The following is a 17,191-nucleotide window of genomic DNA, read 5'->3' on the forward strand; positions in this document are numbered from 1 at the left end:
CCATTGGCAGAGGATGCTCCAAAATATTTTAAAAGTGCCCCTGAAGTTGACATCAAAAGACCAGAGGCTACAATATAACTCTTATACAAAACATCCATGAATTGCAACATTAAATAAACATGCCCTTACTGCCTTACATGCTAAATATCTGTCATTAGACGCTATATTAACCTATCTTTCAGGGAGGCACAATTAGCTGCTTGGTGACTGCCTCGAATTCTATGCATGGCACACTTCAAGTTATGACTAAATAGAGTTGTAGCAAATGGCAAAGTTACGTCTTTGAAACTACCTACAGAAGTAATGAACATTCCGTTGGCTAATTACATGGCCAAATGATGGAAATAAATAATAACTGATCTTGTAACAGTTTTGTTGCAAAGCACAATCTTATCGTGAAATTAGTTATTGTGTTTGTTGAGTTAAAACAGAATTATTGTTGAATAAGCAATAACCAGCTTCATAGCAAGGCTAACAAACGTAAGAGTTATACCCGCTAATTAACATTAGCCCTTCATTCATGACATGGATACCGTAATCATACAGAGAGAACATAGTGGCATATCTTTTATGTTTTGCTTGTTTCTCCTCTTCTTCTGCACCTGACAGCTTTGGCCTTTTCCTGTCCATCTCTGTGCTTATTTTGCACAGTTGCACTCGACAATCAAAACATTTCCTATCCCCCCAACACTGTCACTCGTCCAGAAGTTAAGACTAAACCAATTCACCTTGCCCTTGGTGACCACCATTGTCCCTTCCATTTGGGAGACCAAGAGGTGAACTGTCAAACACGCACCCTCCCCTTCCCCCTTTTCACACAGAATCAAGCAGGGGTGCCTGTAGTTGCAGGGGGCGCCAATTTGCCAATTCCCCACACAGTGATATGATAATAGAAAACGCTTTGCAAGCCAGATGATTTTTTTTTTTTTAAGTGCTCGTGCCGCCCCTCACGAAAGAAAAAAAAAGTGCCCGCTTCGCCCGTGCCCAAAACCACCCCTGCTCGTGGTATATAATGTTATTCATTATAGTACAACTACTTAAGGAAAATCTGTATAACCTACCAAATCAGCTTCTATATTTATTTTAAGCCTGGTGTACTTACGCCAGATATTTTAGTGGTACCTTAGTTAGTACCTTAGTAAAAAGGTGTTACCTCTGCACTACTGAGTGGAACTATCCTGATTTGCATTTGTAAACCTAGGCCTAGGAGCAGGGGGGGTCACCTGCCAACGTTCTCAGGCTTGTGAAACTGGAAGCCTGTGTCAATTCCCGTCAATTGCTGGCAGTGTCTGTGCTGCCAGCAGATTCCTGTGAACAGCCGTTAACCTAAAACTCCTCCGAAATTTGCAGCGACTCTAACTGACACAAATTCTTCTTTTCATGCAGTGGATCTGGAAGGTGAAATGCAATGTTGTGCTTGTGAAAATGGGAGCATTAGGAGCGGTAACCCCAAAACTGGGAGAGTGACTCCAGCAGATCCTAGGTACAAAATACTGAGCAGAACACTTAAACTCCCTGACCTCTAGTAGAGGACCTGAGCTTGAAAAAGACGTACCACCCCATGCCTTCAGGAACAACACCCCCTTGGTAAGGTTTAGGAAAATGTGGTGATTTAGGTTACAATAAGTGCCGTCCTAAGATCACAGGACATGTTCTCATGGGTTCAATAATAAAAATGACATCAAGTTTATTGAACTGTCACTGATAAAAGAAACAGGGTTTCCAGCAGGCCAATAAGAACCTGTGCGATGCCTCAAAAAATACCAACAAATTATAGAAAATACTGATTTCGAGATAATGATAATCATTTTTGATTGAGTGAACCTCAGCAGTGCTGAAAATCGCTCTGGCAAAAGTTTAACTCTGTATCCTAGCCTGCATGGGCAACGTTTAACACAATGAGAGTCCTTTGAATTTTACAGTAATAAACTTATGTGAGTCCCTCCATGTTCACATTTTTTCCGTCACAGTCTCATGAAGAACCAGATTGTTTTTCACACTCTTAACTTTAGAGCTCTCTAACTTCGCTAACTTATCTTCTCTTTGCAGCTCTCTCGCTAACTTCATCTTTCTCTCTCTACCTCCCTGACTTCATTGGCAACATGGGCCGTTAAAATTTTAAAAGTAAAAGTATCTTTTACTTTCATGTTGTGCCATTTTTTAGAAGGTTTAATGTTAAACCGGTTTATTTCTATGCAATAAAATAAATGCAGTAGTTTCCAATGAAGTCAAGTTTTTTGCATGCTTAATTGCATTTGCGGGGATCTTGCATTTTTTCGCTCTTTGTGCCTCATAAAATGGGGTATTTTTGGTGCGTAACAGTGGGCCTGAAATCATTTTTAGGGGAAACATTTAAAAAAAAGCAGCGATATCATCATGTCAGCTTCCCAAAATTAGAGGTGTGTTTCTCTATGTCTGTCTGCCATACCAGCTCCCCCTTTTAAACAGATTTCCATTCAGCTTTGTGATTACCTCTGCTGCCATCTTAAATGGAGATTCAACAATACCCCGATCTATTCCATATTCATATCTTTTATACAGAACAATAAGGCGGAATGAAGGTAAAACTTTCCTGCCTCGAATAGAAACTATAAAGAATTGGTTTCACACAGGAAACAAGTGGGGGTTTATTGCTAAGACGTTCACAATGTCAAATTTTAGGCTATGAAATGCTAAACCGGTTGATTCCCTTGAGAGATAATTTTTGCATACTCTGGTCCTTAGATTATAGCTGAGCTTCTGTTGAAACAATTTAAGGCTAACAACATACTAGAGACTAGATCTCTGCTAATCCTTGACTGTGAATTTGGATAATAACAGAAAACCTTTCAAATGCATTTGTTCTCAGCACAAAGAAATACTTTTAAAATGGCCCATGCTTTAGGTCAATGAATGAAGAAATACATCCAGCAATGATCATACAGATCATTGTGTTTGCAGGCCAACAGAATATAATAAAAAAGAAGCTTTTCTCTGAAGCCGCAGCAGCCAAATATAGGAATTCATAAATTGGAAAACCCTCCGAGACGCTTTGGGAGGTCGGCCCTGAAACACAAGTGTCTGTGTAAACATACAGAAAACCTCATACATCGCTCTCTCCTTTCTCTTTCTTGGTGTCTCTCATTCTGTCTTTCAGTAATTTGTGCTTTCTGCCATCACAGAAAATCAATCTCAGCTCAGTGGGGATTCACACACATTCACAGTGAGCCTCAATCAGTCTCACAGTGAGAGAGAGTAGAATACACACACACTTAGACACGGACACACAAACACACACAGGAAAGTGGTGGTCGATGCACTCATAGAGCAGTATGGATCAGTTTGCAGGTAAATGGCTGTGTGTCACTGCAATCAAAGCTGTCTGAAATGCTGGCGTCACAAACAAATGGACTGACTGGTCTCAGAACTGATACAATGTTGTTTTTGACAAAGAAAACCATCAAACCTGACCTAACCTGAGTAACGATGATTTTTTTTTTGTTTCACAACCCCAATAGTTTTACTTAGAGTTGATATTGTTGTAAAAGAAGGAGCAGTTACTTGTTCTGTGGCAGTCAGTAATCACTCCATGATAACCATCACTGTGAACACAAGGACCAAGGACATTAGTGGGTGCTTGTTTGTTTACTGTTTTTTTTTTTCTCTTTTTAATATGTGAAAGAAAAGTGCTTATGGTGGAGCAGCAGAAAAAGTATTTTCCATTCATATTAATCTGAGAAATGACTTCGAAAACCAATTTACTTTGGGCGTTTATCTTTATTATCTTTACCTTGCTCATTCTCTTTTCACCACAAATGAGACAATTCTGAATAATAATAAAACACATAAGCAACATGAAATAATTAACTGGAAATGTAATTGTGAACAGAATTAATATGGCATTATGTTCTTATATGTCTATTATAAACATTAACATTCCTTTGCAACAAACTCACTGTTATTACGTGTGTGTCAAAGGGAGAAAGTTGTTCCAAACTCGGCACATACACATGCGAGAGGGAGAGAGAGAGAGATTGCAGATGGCCAAAATGCATTCTAGAAACATCAGAAACCTGGTGAGATAAAATGTGCAACATAACCTATGTAGCAATACTGAATAGGAAATCTAAAATTTTCCTGCACCAAGAGCAGAACATATAATTTCAGAACTTAATGATGCAAAAAAATGTTATTCTGATTGTTAAGTACCCATCCTAATAATAGACACCTACATGAACATTACATCTCAGATCAGTCAACAGCATCGAAATTGGTAGTGCTGCATAACTGCACAATCCTCATTGGACGTCAACCTAACCTACTAACCCAGCTGAGTTATGCCAGCCAGTCGCTGATAGTAAATATATAGCAACATCATATTTCTATTTAAAAAAAAATGAGTTTTAATGTGTAAAGCTTTAAAGAAAGAGTCAGACAGTACAGCTGGTGCAGCTGCAGGTTTAAATTTTCAGTCAAACGATTAATGTCTTTGATAAGCAGCCCTGTAGCATAAATAAGTAGTATAATAATGAATATTTGCTCCAGAATTCTCATTATTCTTGTTGTTCTTTTTTCATATATTAGTTTTCTAGTCTGCATCGAATTGTATTGTTTTTATAATTGACAGCTAGACGCCAAAACTGAATAAATCTGGTTTCTGCTCAGAGTGAACACTATCAAAACTACACTATAATATTAATATACTTCTTTCTTCAGATGCTGGGGAAATGTGTGGTTGCTTGGAGCACTGGGACAGTTATCCTAACAAAGATTAAGAAACTGTGCAGGATAAACTCTCAAGCCTCGATCACTGCAAAGCCACCACAATTAGAAAATAATAAAAAAGCCTTTTACTTCTGGGAGAAGACATAAAGAGCATCCTCAACTTATTTTTCCTCACTGACTATCTTAGCAGTGAGACAAAGCTGTTATTCTCTTGCTGTGAATTACCAGGGTCTTTTTATGAGGCACATGGTTTGGCTGTAAATGTGTTTTCCACTGCTCTTTATTTTTATAAATCCAGCTGATTTGAGAGCAGGGGCTCCGTTGGATCGCAGCCACAGTTGGACATCTTCCATACGCTTACAGGTCCCTCTCAGCTGCCCACTCCCCACTGTGTCTTCAACAGTACTGTATATACTCTTTTGTCAGCAGCCTCCCTGCGACATGTGTATTGTCACCATCTTGTAGTGCGTGGGCTGTTTGAACACACTGGCAGAGAAGGCTTGAGGCACTTTTGGATGCAATTAGCGGAAATCAAATTCTCACACTAAGGGGGGAGAAAAATATAATTAAAGCTTTGCCAGAAAAAATATCTAGAATTTGGACGAGCGACAGAAACAAAATTGAGAGAGAAAAACATTATACACAAAAGGAGAAAACATCTACATCAACAGCACTTTTTAAAAGATGCCTTCTGTTGATGTATGTTAGAGAGTCAAGAAGGCAAATAAACTTCTGTTATATGAAATAATCTCCTACTCCATCTGTCAGAAAATAACCTGGACAACCTGGCTTATTTTAGATATACTTACTTATTAGTCTGTGGGAGCAGCACTTGCATAGGATCTTTTCTCCAAAACTGATAACTTCAAACTTAAGAAGTTTGTGAGTGTGTTAATCTTGCATCCTTCCCTTGACATAAAACAAAAAAGAGAAATTGAAACCTAAGCTGATTATATAAGATAAATCAGTGGTTAGAAAATACAAACGGTTTTTAATGTGCGTATGATGAGTCTTGTATGAATATTGATCTCCTGTGCTACAGGTTAAATGGAAAAGTACAGAGGTGGCCTTTGGCATATACAGTCATAGCTGCTTAGGGCCTCAAACCCACCAGGGGCCCCAGATAAACTGAAAATAAACTATACTCTCCTTGGGTTTTAATTTTAGTAATAATTTAAATATTCAAAGCTCCACTTATCAGTATTTAGATAATAACGGGAGATCAAATGACCCTGCTGAACACAGAGAGAACCACCGCTCTGAGAATATACACTTTTTTTTAAACTTTTAAAACTATGAGTTTTAAAAGTTGAGCTTGTTGTTTCTAAGACTAAGAGTCCACATAAACTTATTATATATTAGGATAATGGCTTTTTAACAAAAATATAACTTTGACCATGTAAAATGAACCCATGCAGCAATAAGTATGAATGTAATGTGTAAAGAGTGCTGCCATGGTGATGTTTACATTGTTTATATTGATTAAACAAAAAAAAAACGTCTTCACATGTTCGCTATCATGTTTACGGGTAACCTGTATGGTCCTCAGGCACACAAACAGAGTTGCACATGCAGAGATCTTGTATGTGCAGGGTTCGCCGACTGTGCCCGCTTCACAGCGAAGAGTCTCCGCCGCCGACTCGCACGCCAAGCTAGCGTCTCTGAGAGGGACCCGATCCTTTCCAGTGCCACTACCGAGGAAGCCCAACCCGGTGTGGACGAGGAGGACGCTCCCGAACCAGAGATTCGGCGCTGGGGCTCCACGCTGGATTAGCTTGACCAGCTAACGGAGCCACCCCTCATATTGGATTATGAGGTGAAGGATGAGTCCGACTGCGGGGATTGTCGGACGGTGACGACGAGGATTATGAATCCTGCTTTGTCCCACCTTCACAGGCTCTCAGCTATCAAAGCCCTCCAAAGGGCTCGGTTGGAACAATTACGCCCCAGCCCAGTGGCGATATGCACGATGTGTGTAAACGCGCCGCAGAGAGACTGAAGATTCCATGGCCCGCGGTCGTGGCGGAGGCCCCAAGGTCCCGCTACGAGGGGAAGAAATTACCCACAGCAAAGAGGGCTGTGAGACAACTTCTCCCGGTGTTCCCGGAACTCCTGGAGGAAGTTACCGCCTCATGGAAGCAGAACCCTTACTCCAGCAAAACCACCATTCAAGGTGCGTCTTCCTTGGATATTAAGGGGATGGATAAGCATGCCATGGCCCGCATGCCTCCCATGGAGCCCCTGGTGGCAGCACACCTTCATCCACGGCTGTCAGCTGCCTCATCCAGGGCCCCCACACTTCCCACGAAAGCCGATCGCTTCCAATCTGCCATGACTGAGCGAGCTTATAAAGCAGCGGCTTTGACGGTGAGGGCTCTCAACGTCACCTCCATGTTGTCAGCTTACCAAGCGGAGCTTTTTGATGACATAGCCGACATGCCCGAAAGTTCCGCGTGGGACGAGATCACCACAATCGCGGATTTCTGCCTACGCGTCCATCGATGCGCTGTGCAGGCGGCAGGGAAGTGCATGTCGATGTTGGTGTTACAAGAGAGGACGAGATGGCTGAATCTGACCAATCTGTCCGATAGAGAAAAGGAGGACATCCTGGACATGCCTATTGTCCCCGAGGGTGTCTTCGGCTCCGCCCTTGCCTCAATGCAAAAACGCTGTGAGGCGCCTCTGACCCCCCAGCAGACTTTCGCTCAGGTTGCCTCTAGGAGCGCCGCTCCTGCTTTCCGCATCCCGAAGCGCCCCAGGGCTCAACCGGGTGCGAACACCAACGGCCCCCCGGAAACGAAGCCCGCTTGGCCGAGAAAGCCCTTCTATTCCCCGTCAACCCAGGCTGCTCAACCGGGCCCGTCACCCAGTCAGCAGGCCAGGCGGAAGAAGAAGGCGACTTAGCGGTCAACCCCACCGCGAGCGGAGCTGCCACCCGTTCCCTGTTCACTGGCAGACCAGCTATCCCGTGTGTTAGGGGAGAAATTACTCAGTTTGTGCGTCCCAGTAAAGAGGCGAAGAGACATGTTTCAGATGTGGGATTGTTCAACGCCACATCAATGTCTCACATTCTGATTCCCCCGACACTGCTCAGGGTGCGGGAGGATCGTCTGTCACTAATTTTTATCGCTCCTCACTGGCCGTCCATGCACTGGCTGGCGGAAGTGAGACAGCTCCTCCACGGTCACCCATGGCGTCTCCCGCTACGCAGGGACCTGCTCTCCCAGGCGCGCGGACAGTTATTCACCCTCATCCGGAGCGCCTCGCCCTGTGGGCTTGGCCCGTGAGTGGTTTAATCTGAGCCTGACTGGATTATCACAGAATATTGTTAACACAATTCAGAATGCCAGAGCATCATCCACTAGGTCTCTTTATGACTGTAAGTGGAGATTGTTTGAGGATTGGTGTGCTAAGGCACAGGAAATCCCTTTTCAATGTCCAGTTGGTACAGTCCTGTGCTTCCTGCAGGACTTGATTGATCAAAAGAGGGCATTTTCTACTGTCAAAGTTTACTTGGCAGCTATTTCTGCTTGACATGTTGGATTTGATGGAAAACCTGTGGGCCAACACCCCCTGGTTTGTTGTTTTATGAAGGGTGCACGGAGGTTGCTGCCCATCTCTAAGATTATGTCACCATCATGGGATCTAGCAGTGGTGCTTGGAGCCCTCTCTAGTCATCCTTTTGAACCATTGGATAACGTGGACATGAAAACGTTATCCTTGAAGGTGGCACTGTTATTGGCTTTGGCTACAACTAAACGTGTAAGTGATATTCACGCTTTATCTGTACATCCAGCATGTCTGCGGTTCACCCCGGGGAGCCTTGGGGTGACGCTGAGACCGAATCCTGCATTTGTTCCAAAGGTTGTTAAACCATGCTCCCCAGTGGAACTGTCAGCCACCTCCCTATGGCTCTGCAGAACAGCAGCGGTTACACATGCTGTGCCCTGTCCGTGCCTTACACACATATGTGGAAAGGACAAGGAGCTTTAGGAAAGGGGATCAGTTGTTTGTGTCCTGGGCTAAGCCCCACTGGGCCAAACCTGTCACCAAACAAAGAGACTCTCACTGGATAGTGGATGCCATTGCATTGGCCTACTCCAGCTCAGGCCTTCAGGTTCCGACTGGTTGACGGGCACATTCTACAAGAGGTCTCGCGACCTCTTGGGCCCTGTTCAAGGGAGTCTCTATCCAAGACATCTGCGCTGCAGCTAGCTGGTCTTCTCCCCTCACATTTGCGAGGTACTACAGGTTGGATGTCACATCAACTGGCCTGACCCACGCTGTCTTGAGCCTGGGCTCCAATGTGGATCTCACTTTTAAGTGAGGGGGGGGCTGGTGGTCAGTCACCGAGATATGCTTGTCTGGCAATACGGGAGTCTCCATATCCCATAGTGAGACATCAAAACGAATGCTAAGAAAGAGAACTTTAGGTTACTTTCGTAACCCCGGTTCTCTGAGAAGCATGAGTGAGATGTCTCACCAGACCGCCCTTCTTGCTACTGGGGTGAAGCGAGAAGAGGTGTGCTTGTTTCTACAGAGGTAATGGATAGCAAAAAATCTGGGCGCTTGTATATGGTAATGGGGGAGGGGGGGTGAAAGGGGGGCGAGGCACTCAAGACGGGTCAATCTGAGGAGGGCTGTTTTAGACAGGGTAAAAAGGGTGCTGTTTTAAATTATCCTTGTGGTATTTTGACCAAATATGTTAGACAATTCATTAAGACCCCAAGGAACCATATCAACTGTTATCCAAAGTGATTTACAATTAGTGAATTAAATATCTATAAGGGGCCATTTGAGGGGTTCAGTATCAGCCCAAGGACACTTTGACATGCAGATAGGAAGACTGAGGATTGAACCAACAACCTCTGCCGCTCTACCCACATATAGATATTACATTCATATAATTGAATGTTTCCATATTTCCAAAACAGATTACCTGCTAGTATTTGACTCCTATGGGAATCAGAAATTGTTGGAGATAGGAGCCTTGAACCCATGGCTGGAGCTGGGACTACAGCTCCCACAATCCTGTGGAATTTAATCCAGGTATACAAAAACAAACTTGTTTAACATGTCCCTCATAACATCATTGACCAGGGCCTGAAAAACTGCCAGGGCGTTGGTTAGACCAGGGGTTCTCAAACTTTTGCAAGCTGGGCACCCCCAAAGCTGGTTAGGGGCAGGTCTGTCAATGTGAGACATGAGCCTGCTTTGCCTTGCAAAGGTCCTCAAATCTTGGGGCAATGTTTGACAAACATATCCTCAGGTCATCCTCGATCTGTGCGCGGTGCAATATTTAGATTTGAGCGCAGTCAGTCTTGAAGAGCCTGCCTTGCAAAAAAAGTTGACGCGAATTGGAGGATCATTTTTAAGTCAATAAGTCGCAAAGCTGAGGGTATTCCGGCATCATTGCTACCCAGAATGACGACAGAGGGGAGGTGGTAAAACAGATGCTTTAGTCTACTGTCACTCTTCAGCTCAATAAGCTGGTCTTTCATGTCTATTGGAGTCATATCTAATTCAAATCTACACACCCACATCTAAAACACATACTGCTTCCATTCAGTGAGAGTTATACCTCTTGTCCCGAGGATATCAGAGTATCAAATTGATGCCCATTGTCGATAAACATTCATAAATATGCCAAGAAATCATAGAAAAATCGTTTTTCTGTTGTTTCAAGGTAATCCATTCATAACCTGCAAACAGGAGCTGCTAATACCAACATCTTTAATGGAGCCAGTTTTACAAAATGTGAATGTGACATTTGCAAAAGTCTAATTTCACACTAACCTAAAAAAACAGCAGAAAACAACTCTGAGATCCTAATTATAATATCTGGATGAAGCTCTGTGTTTAAATTAAAGCAGGACACAATGAATCAAACCTTAATGTGGTTTAAGTCTTCTAGAGGGGGGAATGGGTTGCACAGGTTCAACACTTTAATTATCCAACTTGCATAATAATTTGTCTTGCATATTGAGCAGTTGATATGAGTTATTCATTTGTTTCAGTTATAATTCAGAACCTGTTTTTCATTAAAATCATTCATCTGAGAATCACAAGTTATTCTTGGGCACCATCTCCTGCCTATCAGAGCAGCTCACTGTGGTCGCATCTGTAATTATATATGGCCATCTTTACACAATGTGGTCATATAGCAATTATACACTAATTACAATTAATGGCATATACAAAATTTACCCTGTTCTGCAAATTACATCAGATACATTTTGATTGCAGCCATTCTTATCATTCTAAACATGTTTTCTGTGAGAAAGGCAAATGTCACACAGCAAAATTTGTGAAGGGACAAACATACAGACACTTTCTGCTGCTATTAAGTGTACAAGCTTATTGACCTACTAATTCCATAAATATCTGTCTGTCTGTATGTGCAACACATATCACCCCAACTGTTCATCTTATCGGCCTCACATTTGGCATGTGCATTCTTAAGGGCTCAGGGGAGATTCATAGAGTCACTTCCTGTTTGGCAATTTGTCTTCAAAGTAAAAGCAGCTGAATTACAGAGGTTTTATTGTAGAAGAGTTTTGAATTTGGGTCTGAATACTGTTTTGCATGTCTTTGAAATAGCTGACATGCAATAAATGAACATATAATGCAAAGTTAAGTAAATCATTCCAACTTAAAAATCAACCACACATTAAATCAGTTATATTGCAAAAATGTTTTTCATTTTATGAAGAACATTGACGATAAAGTCTTTATTGCAGATAAACCAGGAGTAACACAAACATCACTCTGCCAAACGTACAGTTTTTCCCCATAGACTGTTTATAAAAAGCTTTGCACACAACCTCCAGCACAAAGACAATTAAAAGTGACAGTATATTGCAGAACTGTTTGATGAGGACTTACTAATGACTATGGAATAATTCTGAAGTAGCTCGAGAGCATTAACACAGGACAAGAGAACAGGCAGGTTTAGAGCGGGCATTGCACTAAACACTGACGCTTTATTTGATACAGAATCAGGGTACAAACAAAAAAAAGTGTACAATGTTCAAACGATGATAATGCAAGAATGAGATAAGATACGGGATAAGATACATTTATTAATCCTTCACAAATGCACAGACACACTCATGCAAATGGGGGGAAATTTGTCCTTGCTCTGTCCATGAATGCATCCTGCCCATATGGCTCCAGCCGAACTAGAGACTAGGAGGCTTTCTCTTTGTCTGTACACTTCTCTGTGTATGTTCGTAGATTTGCTGTTTAATCCTCTCTAAGCCTGCCGGGTACATGTCATATCTGCACAGAATTAAAAAGTGGGCTTTCCGCATTACAAGAACAGTGGTCTCTCATAACAATTGGACTTGTCGTACACTTTGTCACATTCTCTTTTAATTTTGAAGTTGCCTGTGAGTAGCTCATCTTCACAGGCAGCTGAATCTTCCCTTCTCTGGAGTGCAGGACCATTGCAAAACATTAATATTTTTCCATGCTCAGCACCTTTAGAAACGGTCTGTGTCCGACATGTATATCCTATCATTTATTTCATCATAAACTCATACATCGTTTCATACAAGTATAAAACTGCCACAGAGCCCAACAATCTGAAGACGGATGGCTGTAAAACTGTGATGTCAAACACTCAATTTGTTTTTTATTTCAAATTGTTTCCCACTTTATATACACAAATCTGACAAAATGTGAAATCATAATTTAGCCCATTCACATTAAAAGTCACTCATGTCATTCTAAATAATATATCATGTATTTATTAAAAAAAATGTATTTCCAAGTATGACAAAATATTTTAAAGCCCCTCTTCACCTCTTTCAATGGGCTTCTTAGTTTGTCTATGAAAGATGAAAAAAATACATAATCATGTGACCCTGCTCTTACTTTTCTCTCGTGCGGTTTAATTTTTGTAATATTTTCTGTAACTAAACAACCAACTACAAAGTAGATGATCAGCTTCCTGTTTAACCTGGCATGCACATGCCAAGTGTACATGAATGATCTTATGATATGTGTTTCCAATTGTTTTATTAAAGATTATTTCTAAAACAGGGATAAAACAGTCCCTAGATATAGACCGTTGTAATCTTACCTAGCCGTTTTTAGAAGTAAATGTATGAGATGTAGTGGGTTGTCTGTCTGCTGTTAGGCTAATATACAGAGGAATTTTACTTTGAAAATGATTCAGGGTCGGGATGACAAACCAAGAATGGTTAGAATGAACCACAACAGAAAGCTCAGATCTAAACAATGAAGCTTGGGGGGAGTTGCAGATTTAGTTGATAATTCTCTACATGTTTGTTACGACCACAGGCTCTTTTAGAGTTTTCATACTATCATTTGATATGCTGTTAAAAATATTGACCATAGCATACAAATTTAATTTCTAACAAATAAAGTGTTGAAGTTGCACACAGCTGTTTGACAGCAAAGACAAGAGATATCTGGATGTTTGCCAACCCAATGCAAAAATACAAAGCCAACAATCAGATATGTTGGACACTGGACTCCAGTCACTAACAGTGTTGCCAGAATTTTTGCTCTGCTCCTTTTCACATTAAATCTGACTGTAACAAATTATCAGGTTTAGAGACTTAATGTTGGGAAAACAAGATTGTAAAACAGATTCTGTGAGTTGCTGGATTTTTAAACTGGCAGCTCTTCCTGGCAGCTCTCCCTGGGCTGTCATATGTCATGTTTGCTGGGTGAGAACTCAACATTAAGCGTCATCCTTCTACAGTAGTTGTTGTGTTTCCCCAAAATAAACAGATTGTCCGGCATGGTGTTGATTGTCTTTCCTCTGTGTCTTTTTTCCAGTTTGGTCGGACCGAGGTAATCGATAACACGCTGAGCCCCGACTTTGTGAGGAAGTTTGTCCTTGATTACTTCTTTGAAGAGAAACAGAACCTTCGCTTTGATGTGTAAGTAGGAACATCTCCACCTTTTCCCTCCACTGTTCTGCTGTCTCATTGTTAGGGAATGACTTCAATCGAGCCTCCAACAATTCTGGCCTGCATATCCACTAGGTTTAGAATCCTCCAGTCAATACTGATTATCATGAAAGCATTTTGACTGGATGAGTTTCATTGAAGTGTTGGATAGTAAATCTGCATTATCAAATTTTTCCTTGTCTCTTTTCAGCACTGTAAAACTCCCCAAAGCTAAATTATTTGTAAAATACAAAAAATAATGTCAGTGCTGAAATCATGGGGCTACTGTGCCTCAAGAAGTAGAACAGAAGGTTGGTGGTTTGATGCCCGGATTGTCCAGTCTGCTTTCTGAAGTGGCCTTGGACTAGATACTAAATCCCCAATAACCACTGATGGCCCTGCTGGTCAGTGTATGAATGTTGTGTAAAAAAAAAACTCCTGCGTGTTGGAGCGTTGAGTGAATGTGACCTGTAATTGCAAGCGTTTTAAGGGTTTATAAGACTACAAAAGGGTCATAAATAAACCTGTAGGGTGATAATTGGCTTAAATGTCAGAAAGAAGACTTCCTGGGGTGTGACATCAGGATGACAATCCAGTCTCCTCCTCCTACACACACACACACACAAACAAATCAAGCCCTTTTGTTTGTGTGACAATGTTCTCAAACAATCATCAGAAAGAGAAACTGCAATCTTTTTTCATAGTGTAACACAATCTCTGTTTCCACTTGAATCATCCACAATTTATTTTGAAGAATAATTGCTTATATTAAATGTTATTGCCAAAATTAAGCTATAAAATATGAAAAAAATAATAAGTTAATTTAATTGATGCAGTAATTTGTCGAGCTGGGTCAAGCCACAGAACCAATGCGGACAGGACCAGACTCAGAGGCATCTCTTCTACAAAAGAAGTCGGCCATGGGGGAGATTTTGTTATGTCCCAAACGCACAAAATTCTGCGCTGCTCTTCCCTGGGTCACTAGCAGTACACATACCAATTGTGAGGCAAAGAAGTTTCCGAGATATGCATTCAACATGGTTCATTATGGAATTAGAAGGTAACATCAGCCAGCGACAACAAGAGCCATCATCATTTATACTCTGTCTGTCGCACTTAGTTGCATTGAACTTTTTATCAATAGATCAACTTTATAATCTTTGTTTTAGTTTTATCATAAAAACACCTGGATGGAAATAGCTACTGATTTAGTTTCCCTGTTAGAAATGGACAGAACATGTCACCAGATACTTAAAGCATGTTGGTCAAGATTGCAGCCACGCAACTTCTTTCATGTAGAATATATTTTTCGGTGAAGTTTGTGCTGTTGATCAATAACAACCCGTCATGATGTTGCTGACCGTTGAAAGAACTTGCAGAGGAAAGCAAAAGTTCATCCGTATCTTTTTGTTTGAATCTATAGCTCATTGTTCATCTTAAAGTTGTTTTATTTGGTCCAAAAATATATATCAACATGTTTAAGCGTATTTACAAGAGAATTGGGAATCCAAAAGGAAATTTAACTTGTGAATCTGCAAATGAGGAAATAAAATTGGTGTTGTATTGTTCATTTACATACAGAATGTGCACAGCTTCTCTGTAGTTACTGATCCGTGTCAAACTCTGTGAAGTCAGTCACAAAGGAGACTGAAGGTAGACACACGCAGACAAGAGTGACCACTTCGACTTTCACCTTTATTCTCGCCACACTGGGGATCGATGACCCCACAGGGGCTTCAAAGAAGAGACTGAGTGAGGGGTCAGGTACAGGAAGAGGACCTAGAGGATATTTGATACGATGATTGCTGCTTTTTGCCAGTGAGAGTTAGAGAAAATCTATAAATCTGTCCGTCCAACCTGGATCATCAGAATTAACAGTCACTTGCATCTCTGCTCCCAGAAAAGGTTTCACATTTATACATTTAGGAGTAGTCATTTGCTGGATTTCAGCCCAGATGTAGTTGGATTGTCACATCCCTGCAATAATCTGATATATTTGCTATATAGATTCCTTATTGTCACTGATTATTAATACGTTACGAAATTTCGTTTGGCAGCAGTCTACTTAGCAGTATATCTATTTAGAAAATGTATGAAATAAGAGAATCAAATTAAACATTGTTTTATTGGATGGGTTGGGGTAGGGGTTGTGACCCTGAGTCTGACTGAGGGGAGGCTGGTGAACAAATGCTAATCAGGATGTGAGGGGTCCCTGCTGATGTTGACTGCCCGTCTGTGTAGCCAGCAGGGGGGGTTTAGACCTAGTGTCTGCAGTTTGATGATCAATTTGTGCAGGTTGATGGTATTAAATGCTGAACTGAAGTCACAAAAAGCATCCTGACGTAGGTGTTGGGATTTTCCATGTGAGTGATCAATGTGAAGTGCTCAGGAGATGGCATCATCCGGAGTTGTATTGGGGCTGTATGCAAACCGATGTTGGTCAAGATTGCAGCCACGCAACTTCTTTCATGTAGAATATGTTTTCGGTGAAGTTTGTGCTGTTGATCAATAACAACCCGTCATGATGTTGCTGACCGTTGAAAGAACTTGCAGAGGAAACCATAGTGGCATAGTCACACTGGCCCTTAGCTCACCAGCTATAGTAGTTCACCAACTAGCCCTGTGATTAGCTGTTCACCATGTACCCAGCGTAAAGCACCACATAAGCTGTGAAATAAATGTAGCTGTGTCACAAGGCCTTTTCATATGACTGAGATTAGAGGACTGTGTTAGCCCAGGGGAATAGACCTTATCCATTTCACATTTTAAAATTGAATAAGGAAAGAGAATAAGCTGTGAATGAATTCAGATATCAGAAAATTATCAACTGCATTGTTGTTCTCGCTGCATAAGAGTCCAACTTTTTCGGGGCGCTGAGCACTGAGTTTGAAGCTCTGATCCCCTGGGACAGCAGCCTCCCTGCTTAGTGAGGAGTCTTAATCTCCTGACAAAATAAATCATTAATGCTAAATTATTAAGTAATGCAAAATATAACACACACCTGCACACACACACACAAACACTCCATCACTTCAAAGTCTTGTGTGTTGTGCATCACTGGTTTGGTTAGACACCGCAGACGCTACATGAATCACTGTCCTTTGAATAGGACGCTCATTGTTTTTGTTGTCGCAAAACTCACGCTTAATCCATTTGACTTTATTTTCAGTGTTTTCACTTCACTAAGGAGAAAAGACTGAATTAATCAAATGAGTCATGCAACATTTAACCAAAGGGACAAAACTGAATTATTATTGGTGTTCCACAAAGCGCTCAAAAGTTATTATTCAATTTTGAGGATAGAGCACTGAATAATCACAAGAGAATAAATATAAAAATGTAAAGCATAAAATATGAAACATCAGTTTTCATGATAGAAGCTTTTTTCAAACATTTGAGCAACTTTTGCAGAACAAAAGAAGTAAACACAATAAGTTTGAATCCTTAAGTTAATAAAACAAAAAATAATAATGCTGTGTCACACCCAGAGTATGAATGACATGACAGAGCGGACGGTAGTTTTACCATGATGGGTTTATTGTAGAACTTCAGAGGTGCAGATA

At 41.2% G+C, this 17,191-nt stretch overlaps 1 protein-coding gene across 2 annotated transcripts in view; it reads left to right on the plus strand.

The window, feature by feature from the left end:
* The window catches only part of LOC133959432 (copine-9-like), a 193,495-nt gene that overhangs the window by 72,309 nt on the left and 103,995 nt on the right, over positions 1-17,191 (plus strand). For both annotated transcript variants that reach the window (XM_062394596.1, XM_062394595.1), the window contains exon 4: positions 13,516-13,619. In XM_062394596.1, coding sequence (XP_062250580.1) covers positions 13,516-13,619 — 104 coding nt within the window. The remainder of the gene's footprint in view (positions 1-13,515; positions 13,620-17,191) is intronic.

The sequence above is a fragment of the Platichthys flesus genome, chromosome 2, assembly GCF_949316205.1.
Source record: "Platichthys flesus chromosome 2, fPlaFle2.1, whole genome shotgun sequence".
In the NCBI taxonomy this organism is placed as follows: Eukaryota; Metazoa; Chordata; class Actinopteri; order Pleuronectiformes; family Pleuronectidae; genus Platichthys; species Platichthys flesus.